The sequence below is a fragment of the Callorhinchus milii genome, unplaced genomic scaffold (assembly GCF_018977255.1).
Source record: "Callorhinchus milii isolate IMCB2004 unplaced genomic scaffold, IMCB_Cmil_1.0 Scaffold2, whole genome shotgun sequence".
Classification (NCBI taxonomy): domain Eukaryota; kingdom Metazoa; phylum Chordata; class Chondrichthyes; order Chimaeriformes; family Callorhinchidae; genus Callorhinchus; species Callorhinchus milii.
Window position 1 is genome coordinate 125,531,028 of NW_024704743.1, and position 23,105 is coordinate 125,554,132.

The 23,105-nt window shown below is 47.6% G+C and overlaps 1 protein-coding gene across 1 annotated transcript in view; it reads right to left on the reverse strand.

Annotated features, from left to right (window-relative positions):
* The window catches only part of LOC103190581 (low-density lipoprotein receptor class A domain-containing protein 4), a 212,702-nt gene that overhangs the window by 165,347 nt on the left and 24,250 nt on the right, over window positions 1-23,105 (reverse strand). The window contains exon 2 of the mRNA XM_042331752.1: window positions 9,721-10,120. Coding sequence (XP_042187686.1) covers window positions 9,721-9,760 — 40 coding nt within the window. The 5' untranslated portion in view covers window positions 9,761-10,120. The remainder of the gene's footprint in view (window positions 1-9,720; window positions 10,121-23,105) is intronic.

The window sequence follows — 23,105 nt, forward strand, 5'->3', positions numbered from 1 at the left end:
GTCGTTGAGACGTCTCAAAACACTTCACAGGATATATTGTAAAGTGGACTGACTGTGTATTTTGTGAGCGAAACACAGCAGGCAGTTTGCACTTAATAATAATAATAATAATCCTTGCATTTGATATAGCGCCAATGACTTTTTACAATGAATCAACCAAGAAGCCAAATACAACATGGTTTAGTTTCTTTTCCATAGAAGCCCCACCTCAGGACTCTGACCTCACAGGTCTAAGATGACATTCCACTGCAATGTTGGAGGATCCGTCTGCCTGTTCAGATGGATGTTAAAGATCCCATTGCACTATTTGAAAAAAGGATGTATTTGTCTGTGACCTGACCAACAATCCCCAAAATAAAGTTGGTCCTTCACTTTCACGTTGCTGCACACAAATTGGCTGCTACATCAGCTACAAATATAGTCACCACACTTCACAGTAAAATCTTTTAAGTGCTTTGAGAAGTCTTGACCACATGATAAGGCACTATATCAAATGCAAAGATTATTATTATAATCACACTCATATACATTGAAGCTGTAATACTAACATTGAGGTTATAATTAATGTGTAGAGCAATACTTTCGCCCTCCAATGCAATGTATTACAGAATAGTAAAACAAGTGGGGTCAGCAATGTGTTAAGGCCGTAGAGCCTCTTCTTTACAGAAGATGAGGAAACGCATCACATTTCACAGAAGCTTTACCCCCACCTCCAATTTGTATTTCAAGTACTTTTCTACTTGCAAAGTGCCTTGGGAAATGGCCTTTAATCCTAAGCATCTATAAATTTAGAAACTGCAGAAAAGATTTGCCATGTCTAGACTGGACTAAATCAGCAAGGAAAACAATTAAGAGAATGTTGAGTGATTTTCACCATGGGTTCAGATAATTTTTTTGTTCTTTTGTTCTACTGTCATGGTGCATCCTAAAGTATTTGTGATTTTCTGTTTCAATCCAATTAAAAATGTTTACACTGCTATAAGGCTTCTGACTTGTCTTTCCTAAAAGTAAAGAACCCTAGCTTGTCTAATCATTGCTTGTTCCTCATTCATTACTCATTGCTCTCCTCTGCACTGTCTGAAGGGCCCTAGCAATCTCCTTCTGTTGTGGTGACTAAACTTCTCTGCAGTACTTCAGGTGCTGCTGACTAATGCACTGTATAGTTTAAATGCAGACACACAACACTGGAGACCAAAACAAGAAAAGTCCAATAATAATAATAATAATCCTTGCATTTGATTGAGACGTCTCCGATCATATTGTTGAGACGTCTCCGATCACCACTTCATCTCCTTCACGACCTCCACCCCCCTCTCCACCTCCACCAGACCCACCACCATCTTCTACCGCCCCTGGAAGAAGTTACCCCCACAATCCGTAACCGCTGCCTTGGAGTCCTCTGAACTCCTCTCCCTCTGGCCTTCAACCCTCACTGACCCCTCTTCTCCTCTCACCCTCCTCCACAACACCCTCTCCTCCACACTTGCCCCCATCACCTCCCGTACCGTCTCCTACTCTCGCTCCTCCCCCTGGTTCACCACCCACCTCCGCTCACTGAAGAGCCAGGTGCAGGCCACTGAACACACCTGTCTCAAATCTGGCCTAACGGTCCACCGACAAATCTGGCTGGACCTCCTCAAAATCTACCGCTCCACTCTAACCTCGGCCAAGTCATCCTTCTACTCCAGGATTAGGCGAAGAACAACCCCAGGCTTCTGTTTTCTACCACATCCCGACACCTCCGTACCCCCCGCCACCCCGCGCAGGTCATCTCCTCCAACCTTCACTGCGAGGAGATGCTGGATTTCCTTGAATCCAAAATCAAGGGAATCCGCTCCGCGGTCCCTTCCCCTCCAACATCCACCCATCCCCCACCACCTCCCTCCCACACTCCGACTCCTACCCATCCTCCCCTACACACTTTCGTACCCGTTTCCCCACCCTCTGTCACCAAACTCATCCTATCCCTGAAACCCACCACCTGCTCCCTTGACCCCATCCCCACTCCACTCCTTATCTCCCAGCTCCACCTCCTTGCCACACATATCGTCAACCTGTCCCTCTCCTCTGGCTCTGTTCCCATTCCCTTAAAAACTGCCACCATCACTCCCACCTTGAAAAAACCCTCCCTTGATGCGTCGCAGCTATCAAGCTACCGGCCCATCTCCAACCTCCCCTTCCTGTCCAAGGTCCTTGAACGAGTTGTCGCCTCCCAGCTGCGCTCTTTCCTCTCCACCCATTCTTTATTCGAACCCCTTCAGTCGGGTTTCCGTGCTGCCCATAGCACAGAAACTGCCCTGGTCAAGGTCACCAATGACATCCTGACCATCTGCGACCATGGCTCCCTCTGCCTCCTCGACCTATCGGCAACATTCGATACGGTCGACCACTCTATCCTCCTCCACCGCTTGTCCTTCAGCTCCCCTCTCGACTCTCTTCCCCCTTCTCGCTCCCTCCCATCCCTCCCCTCACCCTGACCATTTCCCCCCTCCTCGCTCCCTCCCCTCCCCTCACCCTGACCATTTCCCCCCTGCTCGGGTCATGACCCAACTGTGCAGCGCCTTGGGACGTCCTCCTGACGTGAAAGGCGCTTTATAAATGGAATCTTGTTGTTGTTGTTGTTGTTGTCCTCCCACCTCAACCTTCAAGGCCCTGTCCTTGAGTGGTTTAGGTCGTACCTCTCCCACCGTCTTCATTTTGATTCCACAAACGGCTTCTCCTCCAGCCCCCGCACTGTCTCGTGCGGTGTCCCTTAGGGCTCTGTCCTCGGTCCCCTCCTCTTCACCCTCTATATGCCCCCCTTGATGACATCATCCGCAGATATAGGGTTAACTCCCACATGTATGCGGATGACACCCAACTCTACCTTTCTTCCTCTACCCTCAACTCCATGGCCCCCGATGTCCTGACAGCTGTCTGTCCGACATCGAGTCCTGGACGAGAGACAACTTTCTTCAGCTCAACGTGCGTAAAACTGAGGCCCTCCTGATTGGCTCACGTCAGCGCCTCCGCACCTCAGACACTGACACCATCAGCATCCAAGGCCGCACTCTCCACCTCTCAAAGCCATCAGGAACCTCGGGGTTCTGTTCGACCCTGAGCTGTCTTTTCTCCCTCATATCCGCGCCACAACTGGCACCGCCTTCCATCACCTCCGGAACATCGCCAGACTACGGCACTACCTCACCCCTCACGTGGCTGAAACTCTGGTCCACGCCTTTATCACCTCAAGCCTGGACTATGGGAACTCTCTCCTCGCCGGCCTTCCCGGCCCTCCCTCCACACTGCAGGTCATTCAGAACTCTGCAGCTCGTGTACTGTCCCGCACCAGGCTCCGGGACCACATCACTCCCACCCTCACCCTCACCCTCACCCTCGCTCGCCTCCACTGGCTCCCCATCCCCCAGAGGATCGAATTCAAGATCCTCATCCTCACCTACAAGGCCATTCACGGCCTCGCTCCCTCCTACCTCGCTAACCTCCTATCCCCCTACCTACCTGCCCGTACCCTCCGTTCCTCTGGTTCCGGTCTGCTCCACATCCTCCGCCCCAACCGCCCTACCATCGGTGGCCGGGCCTTCAGTCTCTCAGCCCCGAGGCTCTGGAACTCCATCCCCCAGTGCCTTCGCCACTTCCTCCCTTTCCTCCTTCAAGGCTGGTCTGAAGAACTTTCTCTTTGACCGTACCTTCAGCTCCCCTCTCGACTCTCTAACCCCTCCTCGTCCCCTCCCTTCCCTCCCCTCACCCTGACCATTTCCCCCCCAACTGTACAGCACCTTGGGACGTCCTCCCGACGTGAAAGGCACTCTATAAATGCAATCTTGTTGTTGTTGTTGTTGTTGTCTCAAAGCGCTTCACAGAATATACTGTAAAGTGACTGTATATTTTGTGGGGGAAACATGGCAGCCAATTGAACACAACAGTACATGGTTGATCTGTACCTCAAGAGACACTTGACCATGAATTCTGCACAGACTAAGAATCGTGCAATACAATAACTAGTTAAATTACCCTACGTTTGATGTGAATGATTTCAAAGCGCATTGTGCTTGGAATAACTTTCATCACTACTGCCCTCCAACCCAACAACAGTTTACATTTACACAGCGCCCTTCACGCAGGGAGTGTCCCTGAGTGATTAATACTGGCGCAGTCTGACCCCGAGCTAGGGGCGGGGGGGGGAAGACGACCATAAGGACGATCAAATAGGAAGGTCTTTAGGGATTTGAAAGTGGGGAGGGAGGGGACAAGGCAGGGGGATTGAGGGAGAGAACTCCAGAGTTTCAGGGTGTAGTGACTGAAAGCACGACTGCCAATGGTGGAGTGGAGGGGGCGAGGGACAAACAGGAGGCCGGAGCTGGCTGAGTGGAGGCAACGGGTGGTGGAGTGGGGGTGAGCAAGTCAGAAAGGTAGGGAGTGCGAGGGCATGAAAGCGGTCCTGGTCAGGGAACGGATGTGGGGGAGAAAGGAAAAGCTGGGGATCAAACTTGATGTCTGAATTGTGCATGGGTTTGGTGAGTCTGAGGGAGAGCCCAGGGAGTTTGAGGAGTTCAGACCCGTAGGAAAGGAGACATTGATAGGAGCCAAAGAGTATGGCTTCCGTCTTGTCGACATTCAGCTGCAGAACATTTATGCTCATCCAGGCCTTGATGTCCCCCAGACAAGCTGATATCAGCGGACTGGGAGATGCAGCTGGAAGAGGAAAAGTAGATTTGTTGTCATCCGCATACATATGGAAGTTGACATTGCCAAGAGGGAGCATGTAAATGAGGAAAAGAAGGAGGCCAAGGATGGAGCCTTGGGGTACCCCACAGGTGACCGGGCAGGGAGGGAGGAGACCCCATTTGCCAAGATAAATTGTTGGCGGTTAGTCAAGTAGGACTCGAACCATGCGAGTGCAGTCCCACTAAGATGGAGGAGGATGGAGTGGTCGACTGTGTCAAACACGGCGGAGAAGTCGAGCAGAATAGGAGACAGAGGGAGCCCTGGTCACAGAGAGTATAATTTCCAAGTTTGCATATGATACTAGGCTAGGAAAAGTAGTAAACAATGAGGAGGATAGTAACCGACTGCAAGAGGATATAGACAGACTGGTAACACGGGCAGACACGTGGCAGATGGAGTTTAATGTGGAGAAATGCGAAGTGATGCATTTTGAGAGGAAAAATGAGGAGAGGCAATTTTAGCTGATGGTGCAATCTTAAAAGGGGTGAAGGAACGGAGAGACCTGGGGGTCATATAGTAAATCTTTGAAGGTGGCCGGACAGGCAGATACAGCTGTTAAAAAAAGCATCCGGGATACTCGGCTTTATAAATAGGGGCATAGAATACACAAGTCAGGAAGTTATGATAAACCTTTATAAACACTAGTGAGGCCTCAGCTGGAGACTGTGTTCAGTTCTGGGCCCCACACGTTAGGAGGCACATCAAGGCATTGGAGTGGGTGCAAAGAAGATTGACCAGGATGGCACCAGGAATGAGGGACTTCAGTTATCAGGAGAGGTGAGAGAAGCCGGGATTATTCTCCTTGGAGCAGAAAAGGTTAAGAGGAAACTTAATACAAGTTTTCAAAATTATGAGGGGATTCGATAGGGTGAACAAGGGAACCTATTTCCACTGGCGGGTGGGTCGGTAACCTGAGGACACCAATTTAAAATAATTGTTGAAGTAAACAGAGGTGAGGTGAGGAAAAATGCTTTTACACAGCGAGTTGCTGGGATCTGGAATTGCCTGAAAGGCTGGTGGAAGCTGATTCAATAACAACTTTTAAGAGAGTACATAATTATTTGAGAAGGACAAGTTTGCAGGGCTATGGGGAGAGAGCGGGGGAGTGGGATTGATTTGGAAGCTCTTTTAAAAGAGTGGACACAGACATGATGGGCTGAATGGCCTCATTCTGTGCTGTATAATTTCATGATTCTAAGTGCGTCATCTACACATAGAACTTTCATTGTGTTTAAAATGCAAAGCATATTCTCTTCCCAAAGGGATGTACTCTTCCCCTTCCCCCTCCCTCATCCATACCCTCTCCAACTCTCCCTGCTCCTCAAACTCCATGGTCACTTCTCCCCGATGACCTCAAATCCTCTCCATACCATTCTCCACCAGCAAACCTATCCACATTTCCCTCCAAAATGGCCGCTACCTCTCCAACAAAGCCCTTATTATCCACGACCTCATCCTGGATGAGCACATTGATATTCTTGGTCTTACTCTCCCCCGGTGACCCTGTCCCCTCGTTGAAGCCTCCCCTCTTGCCTACACTTTTCACCACACCCCCTGCCCCAACCAACGTGGCGGTGGGGTGGCCCTCATCTCCTAAGCTTCCCTTGGTCTATCCCCTTATTCCTCTGGCTGACCACACCCTCTACCATCCCTCCTCTTTCTCCCTCAAAATCCTCATAGTTTACTGCCTCCCACACCAATTCTCCTGGCTCTTTCCTCACCGATATCTCCTCACTCCTCTCATCCCTGTCCCTCTGCACTGAACACCCGCTCATAATGGGTGATTTCAACCTCCACTTAAAGTCTCCTTGCACCACCTCCTCCGATTTCACTGCCCTCCATTCCCTCCCTAAACCTCACCCTGCACATCAAATCGCTGACCCACAACCGTGGTCACTCCCTCGACCTCGTCATCACACATGGCCTTGACATTTCCGACCTATCAATCACGGACTAGGCCATCTCCTCCCACACCCCCCTCCCCTCTTCCAAGCCCTGCCACCATTTTTTTCCGCCCCTGGAAAAAACTTCCCCCTGAGTCCTTCACAAATGCCCTCTCTTCCTCGGACCTCCTCTCCTTCTGGCCCTCCACCTGCAGTGATCCTGATGCAATCAATCTGCTGAATGACCATCTCTCCACAACCTTCAATTCCCTGGTTCCCCTGAATTCCAGGGTTGTTTCCAAATCCACCGGCTCCCTCTGGTACAACAACAACAACAACAAGATTCCATTTATAAAGCGCCTTTCACGTCAGGAGGACGTCCCAAGGCGCTGCACAGTTGGGTCATGACCCGAGCAGGGGGGAAATGGTCAGGGTGAGGGGAGGAAAGGGAGGGAGCGAGGAGGGGGAAATGGTCAGGGTGAGGGGAGGGAAGGGAGGGAGCGAGGAGGGGGAAGAGAGTCGAGAGGGGAGCTGAAGGCTCGGTCAAAGAGAAAGGTTTTGAGACCGGCCTTGAAGGAGGAGAGGGAGGAGGCAAGGCGAAGGCACTGGGGGATAGAGTTCCAGAGCCTCGGGGCTGAGAGGCTGAAGGCCCGACCACCGATGGTAGGGCGATTGGGGCGGGGGACGTGGAGCAGACCGGAGCCGGAGGAACGGAGGGTACGGGCAGGTAGGTAGGGGGATAGTAGGTTGGAGAGGTAGGAGGGAGCAAGGCCGTGAATGGCCTTGTAGGTGAGGATGAGGATCTTGAAATCAATCCTCTGGGGGATGGGGAGCCAGTGGAGGCGAGCGAGGGTGGGAGTGATGTGGTCCCGAAGCCTGGTGCGGGACAGTACACGAGCTGCAGAGTTCTGAATGACCTGCAGCTTGTGGAGGGAGGTGGCGGGAAGGCCGGCGAGGAGAGAGTTCCCATAGTCCAGCCTTGAGGTGACAAAGGCGTGGACCAGGGTTTCAGCAGCGTGAGGGGTGAGGTAATGCCGTAGTCTGGCGATGTTCCGGAGGTGATGGAAGGCGGTGCCAGTTGTGGTGCGGATGTGAGGGAGAAAGGACAGCTCAGGGTCGAACAAAACGCCGAGGTTCCTGACTGGCTTTGAGAGGTGGAGAGTGCAGCCTTGGATGCTGATGGTGTCGGCGCCTGAGGTGCGGAGGCGCTGACGTGAGCCAATCAGGAGGGCCTCGGTTTTTCGCACGTTGAGCTGAAGAAAGTTGTCTCTCGTCCAGGACTCGATGTCGGACAGGCAGCTGTCAGGACATCGGTGGTCGTGGAGTTGAGAGTAGAGGAGGAAAGGTAGAGTTGGGTGTCATCCGCATACATGTGGAAGTTAACTCCATGTCTGCGGATGATGTCACCAAGGGGGAGCATATAGAGGGTGAAGAGGAGGGGACCGAGGACAGAGCCCTGAGGGACTCCACAGTACGGGGGGTGGAGGAGAAGCCATTCGTCGAGACAAAGTGAAGACGGTGAGAGAGGTACGACCTAAACCACTCAAGGACAGTGCCTTGAAGGTTGAGGTGGGAGGACAAGCGGTGGAGTAGGATAGCGTGGTCGACCGTATCGAATGCTGCCGATAGGTCGAGGAGGACGAGGAGGCAGAGGGAGCCCTGGTCACAGATGGTCAGGATATCATTGGTGACCTTGACCAGGGCAGTTTCTGTGCTATGGGCAGCACGGAAACCTGACTGAAGGGGTTCGAGTAATGAATGGGTGGAGAGGAAAGAGCGCAGCTGGGAGGCGACAACTCTTTCCAGGACCTTGGAGAGAAAGGGGAGGTTGGAGATGGGCCGGTAGCTTGATAGCTGCGACGCATCAAGGGAGGGTTTTTTCAGGGTGGGCGTGATGGTGGCAGTTTTTAAGGGAATGGGGACAGAGCCAGAGGAGAGGGACAGGTTGATGATGTCGGTGATATGTGGGGCAAGAAAGTGGAGCTGGGAGATAAGGAGTGGAGTGGGGATGGGGTCAAGGGAGCAGGTGGTTGGTTTTAGGGATAGGATGAGTTTGGTGACAGAGGGTGGGGAAACGGGTACAAAAGTGAGTAGTGGAGGATGGGTAGCAGTCGGAGTGTGGGAGTGAGGGGGTGGGGGGTTGGTGGATGTTGGAGGGGAAGTGACCGCGGAGCGAATTCCCTTGATCTTGGATTCAAGGAAATCCAGCATCTCCTCGCAGTGAAGGTTGGAGGAGATGACCTGCGCGGGGTGGCGGGGGGACGGAGGAGTCGGGTTGTGGTGGAAAACAGTAGCCTGGGGTTGTTCTTCGCCTCCAGGATTATCCTGGAGTAGAAGGACGACTTGGCCGAGGCTAGAGTGGAGCGGTAAATTTTGAGGAGGTCCAGCCAGATTTGTCGGGCAGGCGGAAGGATAGAGGAGGAGTGTTCCAGAGTTTCGGGGAATAGTGGCTGAAAGTGCGGCCACCAACGGTGGAACAGAGGGCACGAGGGACATGCAGGAGGCTGGAGCCAGTCAAGTGGAGGCAGCAGGTTGTGGGTTGGGGGTAAGCAGGTCGGAGAGGTAGGGGAGGTGCCAGGGCATGAAGGGATTTGAAAACAATTATGATGATCTTAAAATCGATCCATTCAACATTAGGAAGCCAGTGGAGACTGGCTAGAACTGGTGTGATGAGGGTTCGGCGTTTAGTGTGTGTGATAGGGAACCAGTGGAGCCTGGCGAGGAGTGGTGTGATGGGGTTATGGAGTTTAGTGTAGGTGAGTATGTGCGGGCGGCAGAGTTTTGGATCAGTTGGACCCTGTGCATGGTGGAGCTGGGGAGACTGACAAAGAGAGCATTTGAGAAGTCGAGTCGAGAGATGATGGATGCATGGACGAGTGTTTTGGCTGCGGAGGAGTTATTCAACCCCATGCTCCACTTGCCAGTTTTTTTGCTCTTTCGTGGTTATTTACAAAATAGACCAATTGGTAAAGCTACTCAGTTAAGTTACATTTTGGTCACTTTTGTGAACTAAGGTAACAAAGAACAGGCTATTTCTGTCCAGTGAGTGATCTTGTTTCTCGGATAAGTTTTTACATTACATATTGTCGCTAATAATATAAATAACACTTACCTTTTAAAGCATTTGTGGCTCGAAAACCAGCTTCCTGCATACTGTTCTTCACACAATGTTTGCAGTTCGAACATTAATCCATCCTCAGTGCAGGAAGCAGCCACAACACTTCCATCTTAGCTCTTTAGAATCCATTTCTAACTGCAATATGGTTCATCTGCAAACAATCACCTGAAACAGGGGTACAAACATTGAAGTTCCAAGCTGCTCGTTATGTTGGCACTGTATTAGCTGCCAAGCCATGAGAAATTTTCCATGGTGAATCTGAAAGTCATGGCAGAGTTAAGAAAATGTCCCCAGTGGGTGTGTCCTGTTATGATGCAGTTGTCACTATACTGGGCCTTGTCTATTCAGTTCCCAGCAGTTTTCATTCCCATCCCACGTTGCTTCAGGCACACTCCTGAAAAATTAAAAAGCAAAAATGATTCTCAATGACCTATAGAAACATTTCAGTGAGAAGGTCTGACTAAGAGAATTATATTTCAAGGGCAACTGTTCACATTAAACACCATTCCTGTCATACTCAAAATAGATTTCCATAGTTGTTCTTTTAAAACTAAATCAGTTGAACATTTCATTTTGAACACCTTTAAAAAATAAAATGTATTTTAGAACCAAAACACAATTGTTGAGACCCTTCCCCCCACCCCATATCAATGTTTCTCTCCATATCTTGCCCATCTTTGGAATCTAGTTTAAAGCAAAGTAACACCAGTTGGTGCTATAGTACATGATTATCACCCACTTCAATCTCAATTTGGCAAAAGTTCAATGGCCAAACTTCCTACTCACCCACCCACTCTTCAACCGTGCCTTCAGCTCCCCTCTCAACTCTCTACCCCCTCCTCGCTCCTTCCCTCCCCTCACGCTGACCATTTCCTCCCTGCTCGGGTCCCGACTCAATTGTCCAGCGCCTTGGGACGTCCTCCCGACGTGAGAGGCGCTCTATAAATGCAATCTTGTTGTTGTTGTTACATATGTTGAAGCTGATGAAGTTTAATAATTATGGCTGAGTGACTCAGTACAATATTGCTGAACTAGAAGCGCTAAGACCATAACTGCCACCTGCTTGAGATCAGCTAACTCAGCGCTGATCAGAGAGCAAACATTCAACCTTCCCGATCTATAATAATAATAATCCTTGCATTTGACATAGCCTTTTTACGCCGTTGAGACATCTCAAAGGGCTTCACTAGACAGACTATAGAGTGGTTTGACTGTGTATTTCGTGGGCATGTTTGTACTGAATTAGGGGATTAATTTATCAAGTCAGAGAAACTGGACATGAAAAGGGAACGTGTAATGGAGTTCCAAAGGGTGGGGGTGGTGAGGCTGAAGGTCTGATTCCATTTATAATAACAGTAGAGCTCTACTATTATTCACCTCAAGAAAGATATTGTTCCACCTAAGCTGGTGCTGTCAAATCAAATACTTCCTATAGTGGAGTCCTGTACAGTATTGGTTAGGGCACTTGCCTTGCAAGCAAGAGGAACGAGGTTTGATTCCCAGCAGGGCGAAACCTTAGGCAAGTTTCCTTACTCCACATGCCTCTGTTAAGTAGGAACCCGGCTGTTAGTTGATTTGGTGGATCGCTTTTCCGAGGGTAATAATGCCTTCAAAAAAAACGTTGGTCTCTCAATCCACAACTGTTTGTGGGACACCGCTGTGAGCAAATGGCTGCCGCATTTTGCCCACATAACATATCACCAATTCACTTTACAGTGTATTTTGTGAAGCGCTTTGAATCGTCTCAAAGGCGTGATCAGGTGCTATATCAAATGCAAGGATTATTATTATTCCTGGAATCAGTCCTAAATTCGCCCTTCACAACCCTGAGCCTGTATCTTCTTGTCCTACCTCCCTTGGCACTTCTGAAGATATTTTCCAGATATTTCTTCACGGCATCAAGCATTTTATATACAGTAACTCTGCACTTCACCTTCGGGCTGAAGAATAAATGAAAACATACTGGGCTCAGCTTTATTCTATGTGCCACATATTTTTCCTAACTCAGAGAGGACAGGGAGATAAAACCTTAATTCAACATACATCTTCCAATTATTTACCAGCTATTAAGAGGTGTGCAAATTTTATCACAAAACCATGTAGACTGTTATTGCAAACAAACTTAATGAACTTTCTCAATCGAAAACCTAGTTAATAGTAAGTAAAATCTCATAGTCGTGTTAGCTGTTATGTTATGCAAATGGTCGTATTGTTATCAGTGACCTACTTTACTCATTGATTCTATAGATCTTCTTACAAGATAAAAACTGAAAATAATGGTAAACAGAAAATATGAATTTTTCAAATGTGGGAGGCAACATAGATAGAAAAGTACCAGGTCACAGCCTTGAACGAGATCCTATGTACAGCAGAGTTGGAGGAGGAATGAAAGGAAAATCATCCAATTCATCAGCACAACCCGGTGATGATTTTTCTGATGGCAATGTTCCACTTGTATGTGGTAGTTGAAATCCATTTTAATGAATGCTATTGCTATACAATTATTAGATGCAGCTTCTGCAAGTACCTGATTCCCAAAAGGGATCATTAAACCTTATAAAAATGCTGGGTAATCTGACTGCTGCAATGCCATGAACACACCATTGAGGTTAGAGTGTAATACATTTGTGAATGAAGTCTGCAGGTGAATTGAAGCCCTGTAGGGGAAAATCCTTTTTTAATTTACTTCATTTTAAAGAAGCTCAAATCAATTTAGGAAAGGAAGAATTTTCTAAGTAAGAGCATTACCAATGACCTACTTTCTACTCTAAATGCAAGTCACGCATATCCTAGTTTAAATTACAGAATAATGTGATGTAATTGTGACATAAAATATTGAATATAACATCATACATTTCTGTAAGTGCAAAAGAGATGGCAAGCAACATGTTAATGTTAATTTAACAATAGACTGATTTGGATGTTATAAATATTTCTTAGTTTGGATGTCTACAACAACAACAAAATTACACTTGTAAAGCGCTTTTCATGTCAAGCGGACGTCCCAAGGCGTCTTTGCCTTTGTTGCTCACGAATCTAAGGTGATGTTGGCAAACGTCTCCTCACCTCAGGCGCTGACAGCATCACCATCCATGGGGCTCACTCCACCTTGCTAAGCCAGTCCCGAACCTTGGGGTCTTGTTTGATCCTCAACTATCCTTTCTACCCCACATTGCGCTATGACCTGCTCTGCCTTCCCCACCTACGCAACATCGCCCAGCTCTGCCACTGTCTCACACCGCAGGCTGCCAAAACCCTCACACACACATTCATAACATCGAGGCTTGACTATGTCAATTCCCTGCTTGTCGGCCCCCAACTCCTCCCTCCACAGGCTGTAGATCAGTCAGAACTCTCCCGCACTAGGCTCCGTGACCCTATCAGCCCCATCCTCGCCTGACTCCACTGGCTTCCCATCACAGAGAGGATTCAGTTCAAGATCCTGGTCCTCACCTTCAAAGCCCTCCATGGCCTTGCTTCCCACTAACTCTGCAACTTCATAACCCCCTACCATACTGTTCGCTCCCTCCATTCAGCGGGCTCCAGCCTGTTTCATGTCCCCACCATTGGCGGGCGGGCGTTCTGCCACTCTTCCCCCAACCTCTGGAACTCCATCCTGCAGTCCCTCCGTCTCGCCCCCTCCCTTGCCTCCTTCAAGACCCAGTCAAGACCCTCCTCTTCTACCGTGCTTTCAATCACCCTGCTTCCCCCCCTCCCCAATCCCGACCTCCAGCTCGGGTCCGAAACATCAACTGTCCAGCATCTGGGAACATCCTACTGACTTGAACGGCGCTTTACAAATGTAATTTTGTTGTTGTTGTTGACGAGGATAACGCTTCACAAAGACTCAGGTGGCCATTAAGATCCCTTGGCACTATTCGAAAAGAGAAGATTGTTTCTCTCGGCGTCCGGGCCAACAATCCCGAAAGTGAAATTGGTCACTCACTCCATGACTTTTTGTGGGACACTGCTGTGCCCAAACTAGCTGCTATATTTCACCCACAGAATACACAGTCAATTCACTTACTGTATATTCTGTGAAGCGCTTTGAAACTTTCGACAAAGTGATAAGGTGCTATATCAAATCAAGATTATAATTTTTATTGCTGAATAATGGAAAGCAAATAGGTCAGGGAGAATTATTGGCTTAAACTGAAACCATCAAAGAAACCCACAAGAGGAGACATGCCTGTATATGGCATAAATGGTGTTGAACCTGGAACTATTCTGTTCACAATTTGAAATTAGACATGAGACACAACCAATTTTACGAATGATATTTTCCAAAAGTATCTATTCAATGGCAATTCTACAAAATTAATTTGGGGAAGATGTACTGAAAGGGTTAAATGATTGTTGAAAAAGAATAGCATTATTTGGACTCCAATCAAAGGCAACACAGAAGATGCATCTGAAGATAAAACAACAAAATTACATGACAAGTTATAATGAAAATATTAAAAACAAATTATTTAAATGTATTTAGCTTTCCAATTAGTTCAGAATGTAATAATAATCCTTGCATTTGATAGGGTGTCTTGTCACGTCTTCGAGATGTCTCAAAGCGCTTCACAGAATGTACTGTAAAGTGAATTGACTGTATATTTGTGAGCGAAACACAGCAGCCAATTGCGCACACAGTGTCCCATAAACAGTCGTGGATTGAGTGACCAATTTTTTTTAAGGAATTATTACTCCTGGAAAAGCGATCCTCCATTTGACTAACAACCGGATTCCTACTTATTGCTGGGTAAACAGTGGTGTGTGGAGTAAGGAAACTTGCTCAACATTTTGCCCTGCTGGGAATCAAATCCAGGTCTCTCGCTTGTGAGGCGAGTGCTCTAACCACTGAGCCACAGGACTCCAGAGTCCATATAAGAACAGAAGGAGGTTTTTCAGCTTGTCAAGCTTGTTGTGGCATTTTATCAGATCATGGTGGATGTTTTCACTTAATTTAGGTGTCAAACTGGTTCAGTCTAGGTGTTCACTCAGTCTGTTCACTCTGTCTCTCGCTTGAGTCAGAAGGCTGTTAGTTCAAGCTCCACCTCAGGATTTTAAATTTACATAATTTTGCAACGAATATTATTTTCATAGATGTAGCTCTATCATTTCAATATTGAAACTTTGGAGTTTAAATGAAATACAATCCAACAATTATTTGATAAAATTTGCAGCTATTTCCACAGAAGGAATGCAATGGAAAATTCAGAATTATAGAAACATAGTGAAAGAAATTATGGTTTTGCAATCATCTACTTAAATATACCAGTTCTATTGTGGTTAAATGATTATATAACATCCATTTTAAATATGTATGTAGAGTTAAAATTCAGAAATTGTAAAACATGAAAAGGAATGTCATGATTTGAAATCATATTTAACACTGGTGAATAAATAGCAATACTACCTTTTTCCTTACAATTCTGACCATAAACTCAGTTAGTCCATACATAATGCAGACAGGATGAAAAGGTCAATATTCAGACCAAGAGTTACGATCCAACTAATTGAATCTATATAATTTCGCCAAAATATTTCTCACCACTACAATACATAAAGAATTGAAATTAAACACTACTGTTCGCAATTGGCTGCCACGTTTTGCCCACAAAATATAGTCAATTGACTTTACAGTATATTCTGTGAAGCACTTTGAGATGTCTGGCAGACATGATAAGGCGCTATATCAAATGTAAGGATTATTATTACATTATATCATTGCAGACTTCAGATTACTATTTATAAGTTCATTAATTAAAATGTCTGTTTAAAAGGGCAGCTTGTACTGTGACACTTATGGGTTTTCTATGTATGTGAATAGAATACATACATAGTTCTTGATATCTGGCTTAACATGACAGAACATTTAGTTGAGTCCTGATGTTTCCCTGATAAAATGTATGGGAACAAATGTTCGGTTTGAGAACATTCAGTACTACCTGGCTCAAGTTCCACTCCACCCTATCCTGGTATTCCAGAACAAATGTATTTGGCTTTCCTTCTTGCAAAAGGGTGAGAGTAAACCAGTCCAAAATGTAAAATGTAAGTCAGCAATATAACCTAATTATACTTCGAATTATATTCATAGCTTGACGAGCCAAAAAAAGTGAACTTGTTGCTGCCTTCCATACCTTTGTCACCTCTTGGCAGGACTACTCCAATGCCCTCCTCGCCGGTCTCCCATCCACTACCGTCCATAAAATCCAAATCATTCAAAACTCTGCCACCCGCATTCTCACCCGCACCAAACTCCGCTCCCCGATCCCCCCAGTCCTGGCCAGACAGCTCTGGCTGCCAATCCCAGAGAGGATCGACTTCAAGATCCTCACCCTTGTATTCAAGTCCTTGCATTCCTCTACACCCCCCGACCTCTCTGACCTCCTCTCTTCTCACAACAGTGCCCATTGCCTTTGTTCCTCCGGGTCTGGCCTCCTTCTCATCCTGATTCCTCCGCTCCACCCTCGGTGGCCGTGCCTTCAGCTACTGCGCCCCGAGGCTCTGGAACTGCCTTCCTCACTCCCTTCGTCTCACTTCCTCCCTTCCCATTTTCAGGTCTCTGCTGAAGACCTTTCTTTTCGATCGCGTCATTGGTCACCTTCCTCCCCCTCCCCCCTGGCTCAGTCCCAGGATCCGTTACTGTAAAGTGCTCTGAGGCGCCATCCGGTGTGGGGCGCTATATAAATCCAAGTTGTTGTTGTTGTTGCTGCAATTAAAAGTGAATTTTAGAGTTGAATATATCACAGAAATGATGAGCAAAGATGAAGGTCGAACCTTCAGTCAGTAAGTCCATAATGTCTGGAACTCCCTACCTCTCTGTCTCTCTCCACCTTGCCCCCTCTTTGTCCAGCTTTAAATCCCACCTTAAACTCTACCTCGACTGTGCCTATAGTCCCCTTGCCCTTCCCCCATGCTCAACGCCCACTGTAAAGTGCTCTCAAAACTTTATCATCAACTGCAATTAAAAGTGAATTTATATAGTGCCTTTCACACCAGGTAGAATTTCAGAGCGCTTAGCATTACCCTCCATGAAAGACACTATATAAATGCAACTTGCTGTTGTAGTGTTACAAAAGAATTGTACAAACTTTCACAATTCAAGAATGATTCCTTAAAACAAATAGTTTAAAAGTGTAAATATTGAATCTTATTATTTGTTCGAAATATCTTGAAAATAACAGTTTGAAAGTATGTGAAAAATCCTTTCTTCACTTAAGTAATTTCAAAACCTTGACTTATAGTCAAACATCCTGATTTCCTGTTTATCAGAGAAAAAACAGTTGCACATTCTGATTTCACAGTTTTGCACTTCCCCGACATAAACAACGCTATTATAGAGTACACATCATTCATTTCCTGCTCACACATAGTCAAGCCTACGCTCTGCTGCAATGCTAGTCATTTCTAAAGAAATGTAAAGTTCTTGGCTTGTAGTTTCTTGGTTGCTTGCCTGAAAGGCTGGTGGAAGCCAATTTGACAACAACTTTTAAGAGAGAAGTAGATAATTCTTTGGGGAGCACAAGTTTGCAGGGCTATGGGGAGACAGCAGGGGAGTGGGGTTGATTTGGATAGGTCTTTTCAAAGAGCCAGCACAGACACAATGGGCCGGATGGCCTCCTTCTGTGCTGTATAATTCTATGATTCTACATGATTTGGGCACAAGCCTTACATATGAATATGTAACATATAAAAGCCAACTTGGGACTGCAAGCATCAATTATCCATTTTGCTTTCCACTCGGACAACCCTATTTCCCAAACTAAATATTTATAAAAATATATTAATTTTAAAATAGCCCAAGCTCGTTCCTCAAAATTCCAAAATGCATGTTTTAGGACGTGAAAGGCGCTCTATAAATGGAATCTTGTTGTTGTTGTTGTTTTAGGAAACATAAAATTCTGTTCCCATTATACGATAAAGGAATCAACATTAGTGCAGTAAGTTTGAATGAAAACACCAGGAATGCATGTCTGCCTGAGATCAATGAAGAGAGGATAATCATAAATGCCTTGTAAGGTTCCTTCCTCCATTGCTCAAGTACAGAAGATGGCAGGTCAGTAATGCAACATCATTTAGATATTCTGCAAAAATGTTATTGAGCTGGCCTAACCCCCTTCCCAACTGAGGTCCTTAGATGCTAGCTTGAAACAAGGGAGAATGAAAGAAAACATTTTAAAACATCATAATTTGGGAAATTTGTAGTCAACCTTAAGAAAAAGATAATTGTGTACTATTACGCGTCAGTTTCTCATATGATATATAGCAGTCTGTTGGAGAGGAGGGGAAATGTCAGCAATGAACAGAGAAAAGAAAGGGTGTTACATGACTTGGAATTAAACACAAACTTTAACATTGAACACAGGAAGATTCACTAACAACATAAATTCAATCTTTGATGTGAAAAATTTGGCAATGTAATAGATCATGCCATTTATATAAAATACAATATCCCTATCCTCTAGGTCGCCGATGACTGCTCAAATCATTTAGAAAATCTATCAACAGAATTCAACAACCTATCTCTTCACTCTTTCTCCACCAATACTCAATTTAACTTCCCTCAGCTGGCAGAAAATTTCATGGTTTTGCCTGCTGGCTGCTTTCAAACATTTTTTGATGGGATAGAACATTGAGGAGATACTTGGCAGAAGCGAGGCTCCTCTGGACTGGGAGAGTGGGAAAGCTGCAGAAGCCTCTTCCAAAAGCTGATCTTAAGTTCAAAGCTGTATTGATGTGCAGGGAGCAGATTACTTATGCACTGAACTTCACTTAAGATTGTTCTTGGCATGGAAAGAGACAAGAGCATAAAATAGAGAACAAGAATAAAGATTTTGTCCTAAAAGAGCAAGGGGCATTGGTGAACATTGTCACTATTTACCATGTGTGTCACCTGGCTTAGTTGGTAGCACTCACGCCTCTGAGGCAGAACTTTGTGGGTTTAAGCCCAAATGCAGGGACATGGAACTCGTCTCTAAGCTGACGTTCCACTGCAGAGCTGGGGGCTGCTGCAATGTTGGACGCGCTGTCCTTAAGATGAGACATTAAACTGAGACCCCGTCTGCATGTGCAGGAAGGTGTCCTGACAACAATCCCCCAAATAAAAAATTGGTCATTTACTTCATGGCCTTTGCAAATTGATTCTGCATTTACCCACAAAATGCAGTCACTGCACTTTAGAGCATATCCTATAAAGTACTTTGAGATGTGGGTTCGATTCCCGGCAGGGCAAAACGTTGGGCAAGTTTCCTTACTCCACATGCCTCTGATGACCTAGCAGTAAATAGGAACGCGGTTGTTAGTCGATTGGTGGATCGCTTTTCCGGGGGTAATAAATCCTTTTAAAAAATAAGTTGGTCACTCAATCCATGACTGTTTGTGGGACACTGCTGCGTGCAATTGGCTTTTCACCCCCTCCTGCTCCATCTCCTCAGACTTCTCTTCCCTGCACTCCTCGCTCAACCTCTCCCTCCATATCAACTTCCCCACTCACAGTCACGGCCACCAACTCGACTTGGTGATCACCCGGGGCCTCAGTGTCTCAGATGTCACTATCACCGACAAGGCCGTCTCCGATCACCACTTCATCTCCTTCACCACCTCCACGGCCCTCCCCACCTCCACCAGACCCACAACCATCTTCTACCGCCCCTGGAAGAAGTTACCCCACAATCCCTAACCGCTGCCTTGGAGTCCTCTGAACTCCTCTCCCTCTGGCCTTCAACCCTCACTGACCCCTCTTCTCCTCCACACTCGACACTCTTGCCCCCATCACCTCCCATACTGTCTCCTACTCTCGCTCCTCCCCCTGGTTCACCATCCACCTCCGCTCACTGAAGAGCCAGGTGCGGGCCGCTGAACGCACCTGCGTCAAATCTGGCCTAACGGTCCACCGACAAATCTGGCTGGACCTCCTCAAAATCTACCGCTCCACTCTAGCCTCGGCCAAGTCGTCCTTCTACTCCAGGATAATCCTGGAGGCGAAGAACAACCCCAGGCTACTGTTTTCTACCACATCCCGACTCCTCCGTCCCCCCCGCCACCCCGCGCAGGTCATCTCCTCCAACCTTCACTGCGAGGAGATGCTGGATTTCCTTGAATCCAAAATCAAGGGAATTCGCTCCGCGGTCACTTCCCCTCCAACATCCACCCACCCCCACCCCTCCCTCCCACACTCCGACTCCTACCCATCCTCCCCTACACACTTTCGTACCCGTTTCCCCACCCTCTGTCACCAAACTCATCCTATCCCTGAAACCCACCACCTGCTCCCTTGACCCCATCCCCACTCCACTCCTTATCTCCCAGCTCCACCTCCTTGCCCCACATATCACAGACATCGTCAACCTGTCCCTCTCCTCTGGCTCTGTTCCCATTCCCTTAAAAACTGCCACCATCACTCCCACCTTGAAAAAACCCTCCCTTGATGCGTCGCAGCTATCAAGCTACCGGCCCATCTCCAACCTCCCCTTCCTGTCCAAGGTCCTTGAACGAGTTGTCGCCTCCCAGCTGCGCTCTTTCCTCTCCACCCATTCATTATTCGAACCCCTTCAGTCGGGTTTCCGTGCTGCCCATAGCACAGAAACTGCCCTGGTCAAGGTCACCAATGACATCCTGACCATCTGTGACCAGGGCTCCCTCTGCCTCCTCGTCCTCCTCGACCTATCGGCAGCATTCGATACGGTCGACCACGCTATCCTCCTCCACTGCTTGTCCTCCCACCTCAACCTTCAAGGCCCTGTCCTTGAGTGGTTTAGGTCGTACCTTTCCCACCGTCATCACTTTGTTTCCACGAACGGCTTCTCCTCCACCCCCCGCACTGTCTCGTGCGGTGTCCCTCAGGGCTCTGTCCTCGGTCCCCTCCTCTTCACCCTCTATATGCTCCCCCTTGGTGACATCATCCGCAGACATGGGGTTAACTTCCACATGTATGCGGATGACACCCAACTCTACCTTTCCTCCTCTACCCTCAACTCCACGACCACCGATGTCCTGACAGCTGCCTGTCCGACATCGAGTCCTGGACGAGAGACAACTTTCTTCAGCTCAACGTGCGAAAACTGAGGCCCTCCTGATTGGCTCACGTCAGCGCCTCCGCACCTCAGGCGCTGACAGCATCAGCATCCAAGGCTGCACTCTCCACCTCTCAAAGCCATCAGGAACCTCGGCGTTCTGTTCGACCCTGAGCTGTCCTTTCTCCCTCATATCCGCGCCACAACTGGCACCGCCTTCCATCACCTCCGGAATATCGCCAGACTACGGCACTACCTCACCCCTCACGCTGCTGAAACCCTGGTCCACGCCTTTATCACCTCAAGGCTGGACTATGGGAACTCTCTCCTCGCCGGCCTTCCCGGCACCTCCCTCCACAAGCTGCAGGTCATTCAGAACTCTGCAGCTCGTGTACTGTCCCGCACCAGGCTTCATGACCACATCACTCCCACCCTCGCTCGCCTCCACTGGCTCCCCATCCCCCAGAGGATCGAATTCAAGATCCTCATCCTCACCTACAAGGCCATTCACGGCCTCGCTCCCTCCTACCTCTCTGACCTACTATCCCCCTACCTACCTGCCCGTACCCTCCTTCCTCTGGCTCCAGTCTGCTCCACATCCCCCGCCCTAACCGCCCTACCATCGGTGGCCGGGCCTTCAGCCTCTCAGCCCCTAGGCTCTGGAATTCTATCTCCCAGTGCCTTTGCCGCTTCCTCCCTTTCCTCCTTCAAGGCCGGTCCCAAAACTTTTCTCTTTGACCGTGCCTTCAGCTCCCCTCTCGACTCTCTACCCCCTCCTTGCTCCCTCCCCTCACCTTGGCCATTTCCCCCCTGCTCGGGTCCCTCCCCTCACCCTGACCATTTCCCCCCTCCTCGGGTCCTGACCCAACTGTACAGTGCCTTGGGACGTCCTCCCGACGTGAAAGGCGCTCTATAAATGGAATCTTGTTGTTGTTGCGTTTCGCTCACATAAATACAATCACTTAATTTTACAGTATACTCCGTGAAGTACTTTGAGATGTCTCGAAGACGTGATAAGGCGCTGTATCAAATGCAATGATTATTATTATTACACATTTCCTCTTGGTGATTTGCATACAGGGGTCCACTTTGTTAAGTAAACTGGATTTATGATATTGTCCAATTTGGGTCATCTGCATGGGATCTTTAAAGTCCACCTGATCAGGCAGACGAGCCATTTTAACATCTCGTCTGAAGGACTTCATCTCCAACAGTGCAGCACAACCCTAGTAATGCGCTGAACTATTAGTATATAAACTAAACTGTATGATTTCAAGTCCCAATATGGGGCTTCAACCCACAATCTTCTGACTTGGAGTCTAGAGTACTATAATTAAGCCATTATATTTTTAAAAAATGAATGCAAAATTTGGTAGCTGTACAGATGGATTCCAATAGCAAATTGAGATGGGGGAACAGCAGCTTCACAAACGGTACGAGGAATGTTAAAGCTGAGAAATCGTGTTACTTAAATCTCAGGGATTGGCAATGAATAAAGTCGAGGTTCAGTAGCTCCATTGAAGCTTTTAAAGAGAGAAAGCAATATTAATCCACAGAACGCTAAACAGCATCAGATAATCCACACCAAGTACCAGGGCTCATTAAGGTTCCACTAACACAGGCAGTGCACTATACTCCTGTGCAAACTCGCTCACTCATGCTGTTATTAAAGAGTCTTTTCAACTCAGCTTTACAGGCCAGACTCCACCTGGCAAGAACACAGATGTAAGCAGGCTGCAGCAAATTCCAGTTTGCTTTGCAGGACTGCAAGTTTATGATTTAGAAATGGGGCTGGAGGACTTTTATTATTACTTGTTTCAGTTTCTAAACAAAATTGTCAAAAGGACAACAATCCCCCAGATAACATTGATATTTCACATCATGGCTATTTGTGGCACATTGCTGTGCGCAAACCGGTTCCCCCATTCGCCCACAAGACGCACAATTCACATACTGTGAAGCACTTTGGGATGTCTTGCTGGACTTCCTCAAATCCAAAGTCAAGAGAATCCGTTCAGCTGCCTCTGCATCTGCTACACCCTCCCCAACTACTCCTCCCACCCTGGCCCTTACCCATCCCTCCCTCCACACCTTTGAACCTGTCTTCCCCTCCTCTCCCATCACCATTATAACCCGCATGAAACCCACCACCTGCTCCCTCGACCACATCCCTACCCCTCTCCTTACCTCCCAGCTCCACCTCCTTGCTTCTCTACTCACTGACATCATAAACCTCTCCCTGTCCTCTGGTACTGTTCCCACCCCATTATCACTTCTATCCTTAAAAAAAAACCCTCCCTGGACCCCTCGGTGCACTCAAACTACCGCTCCATCTCCAACCTCCCTTTCCTCTCCAAGGTCCTGGAATGAGTT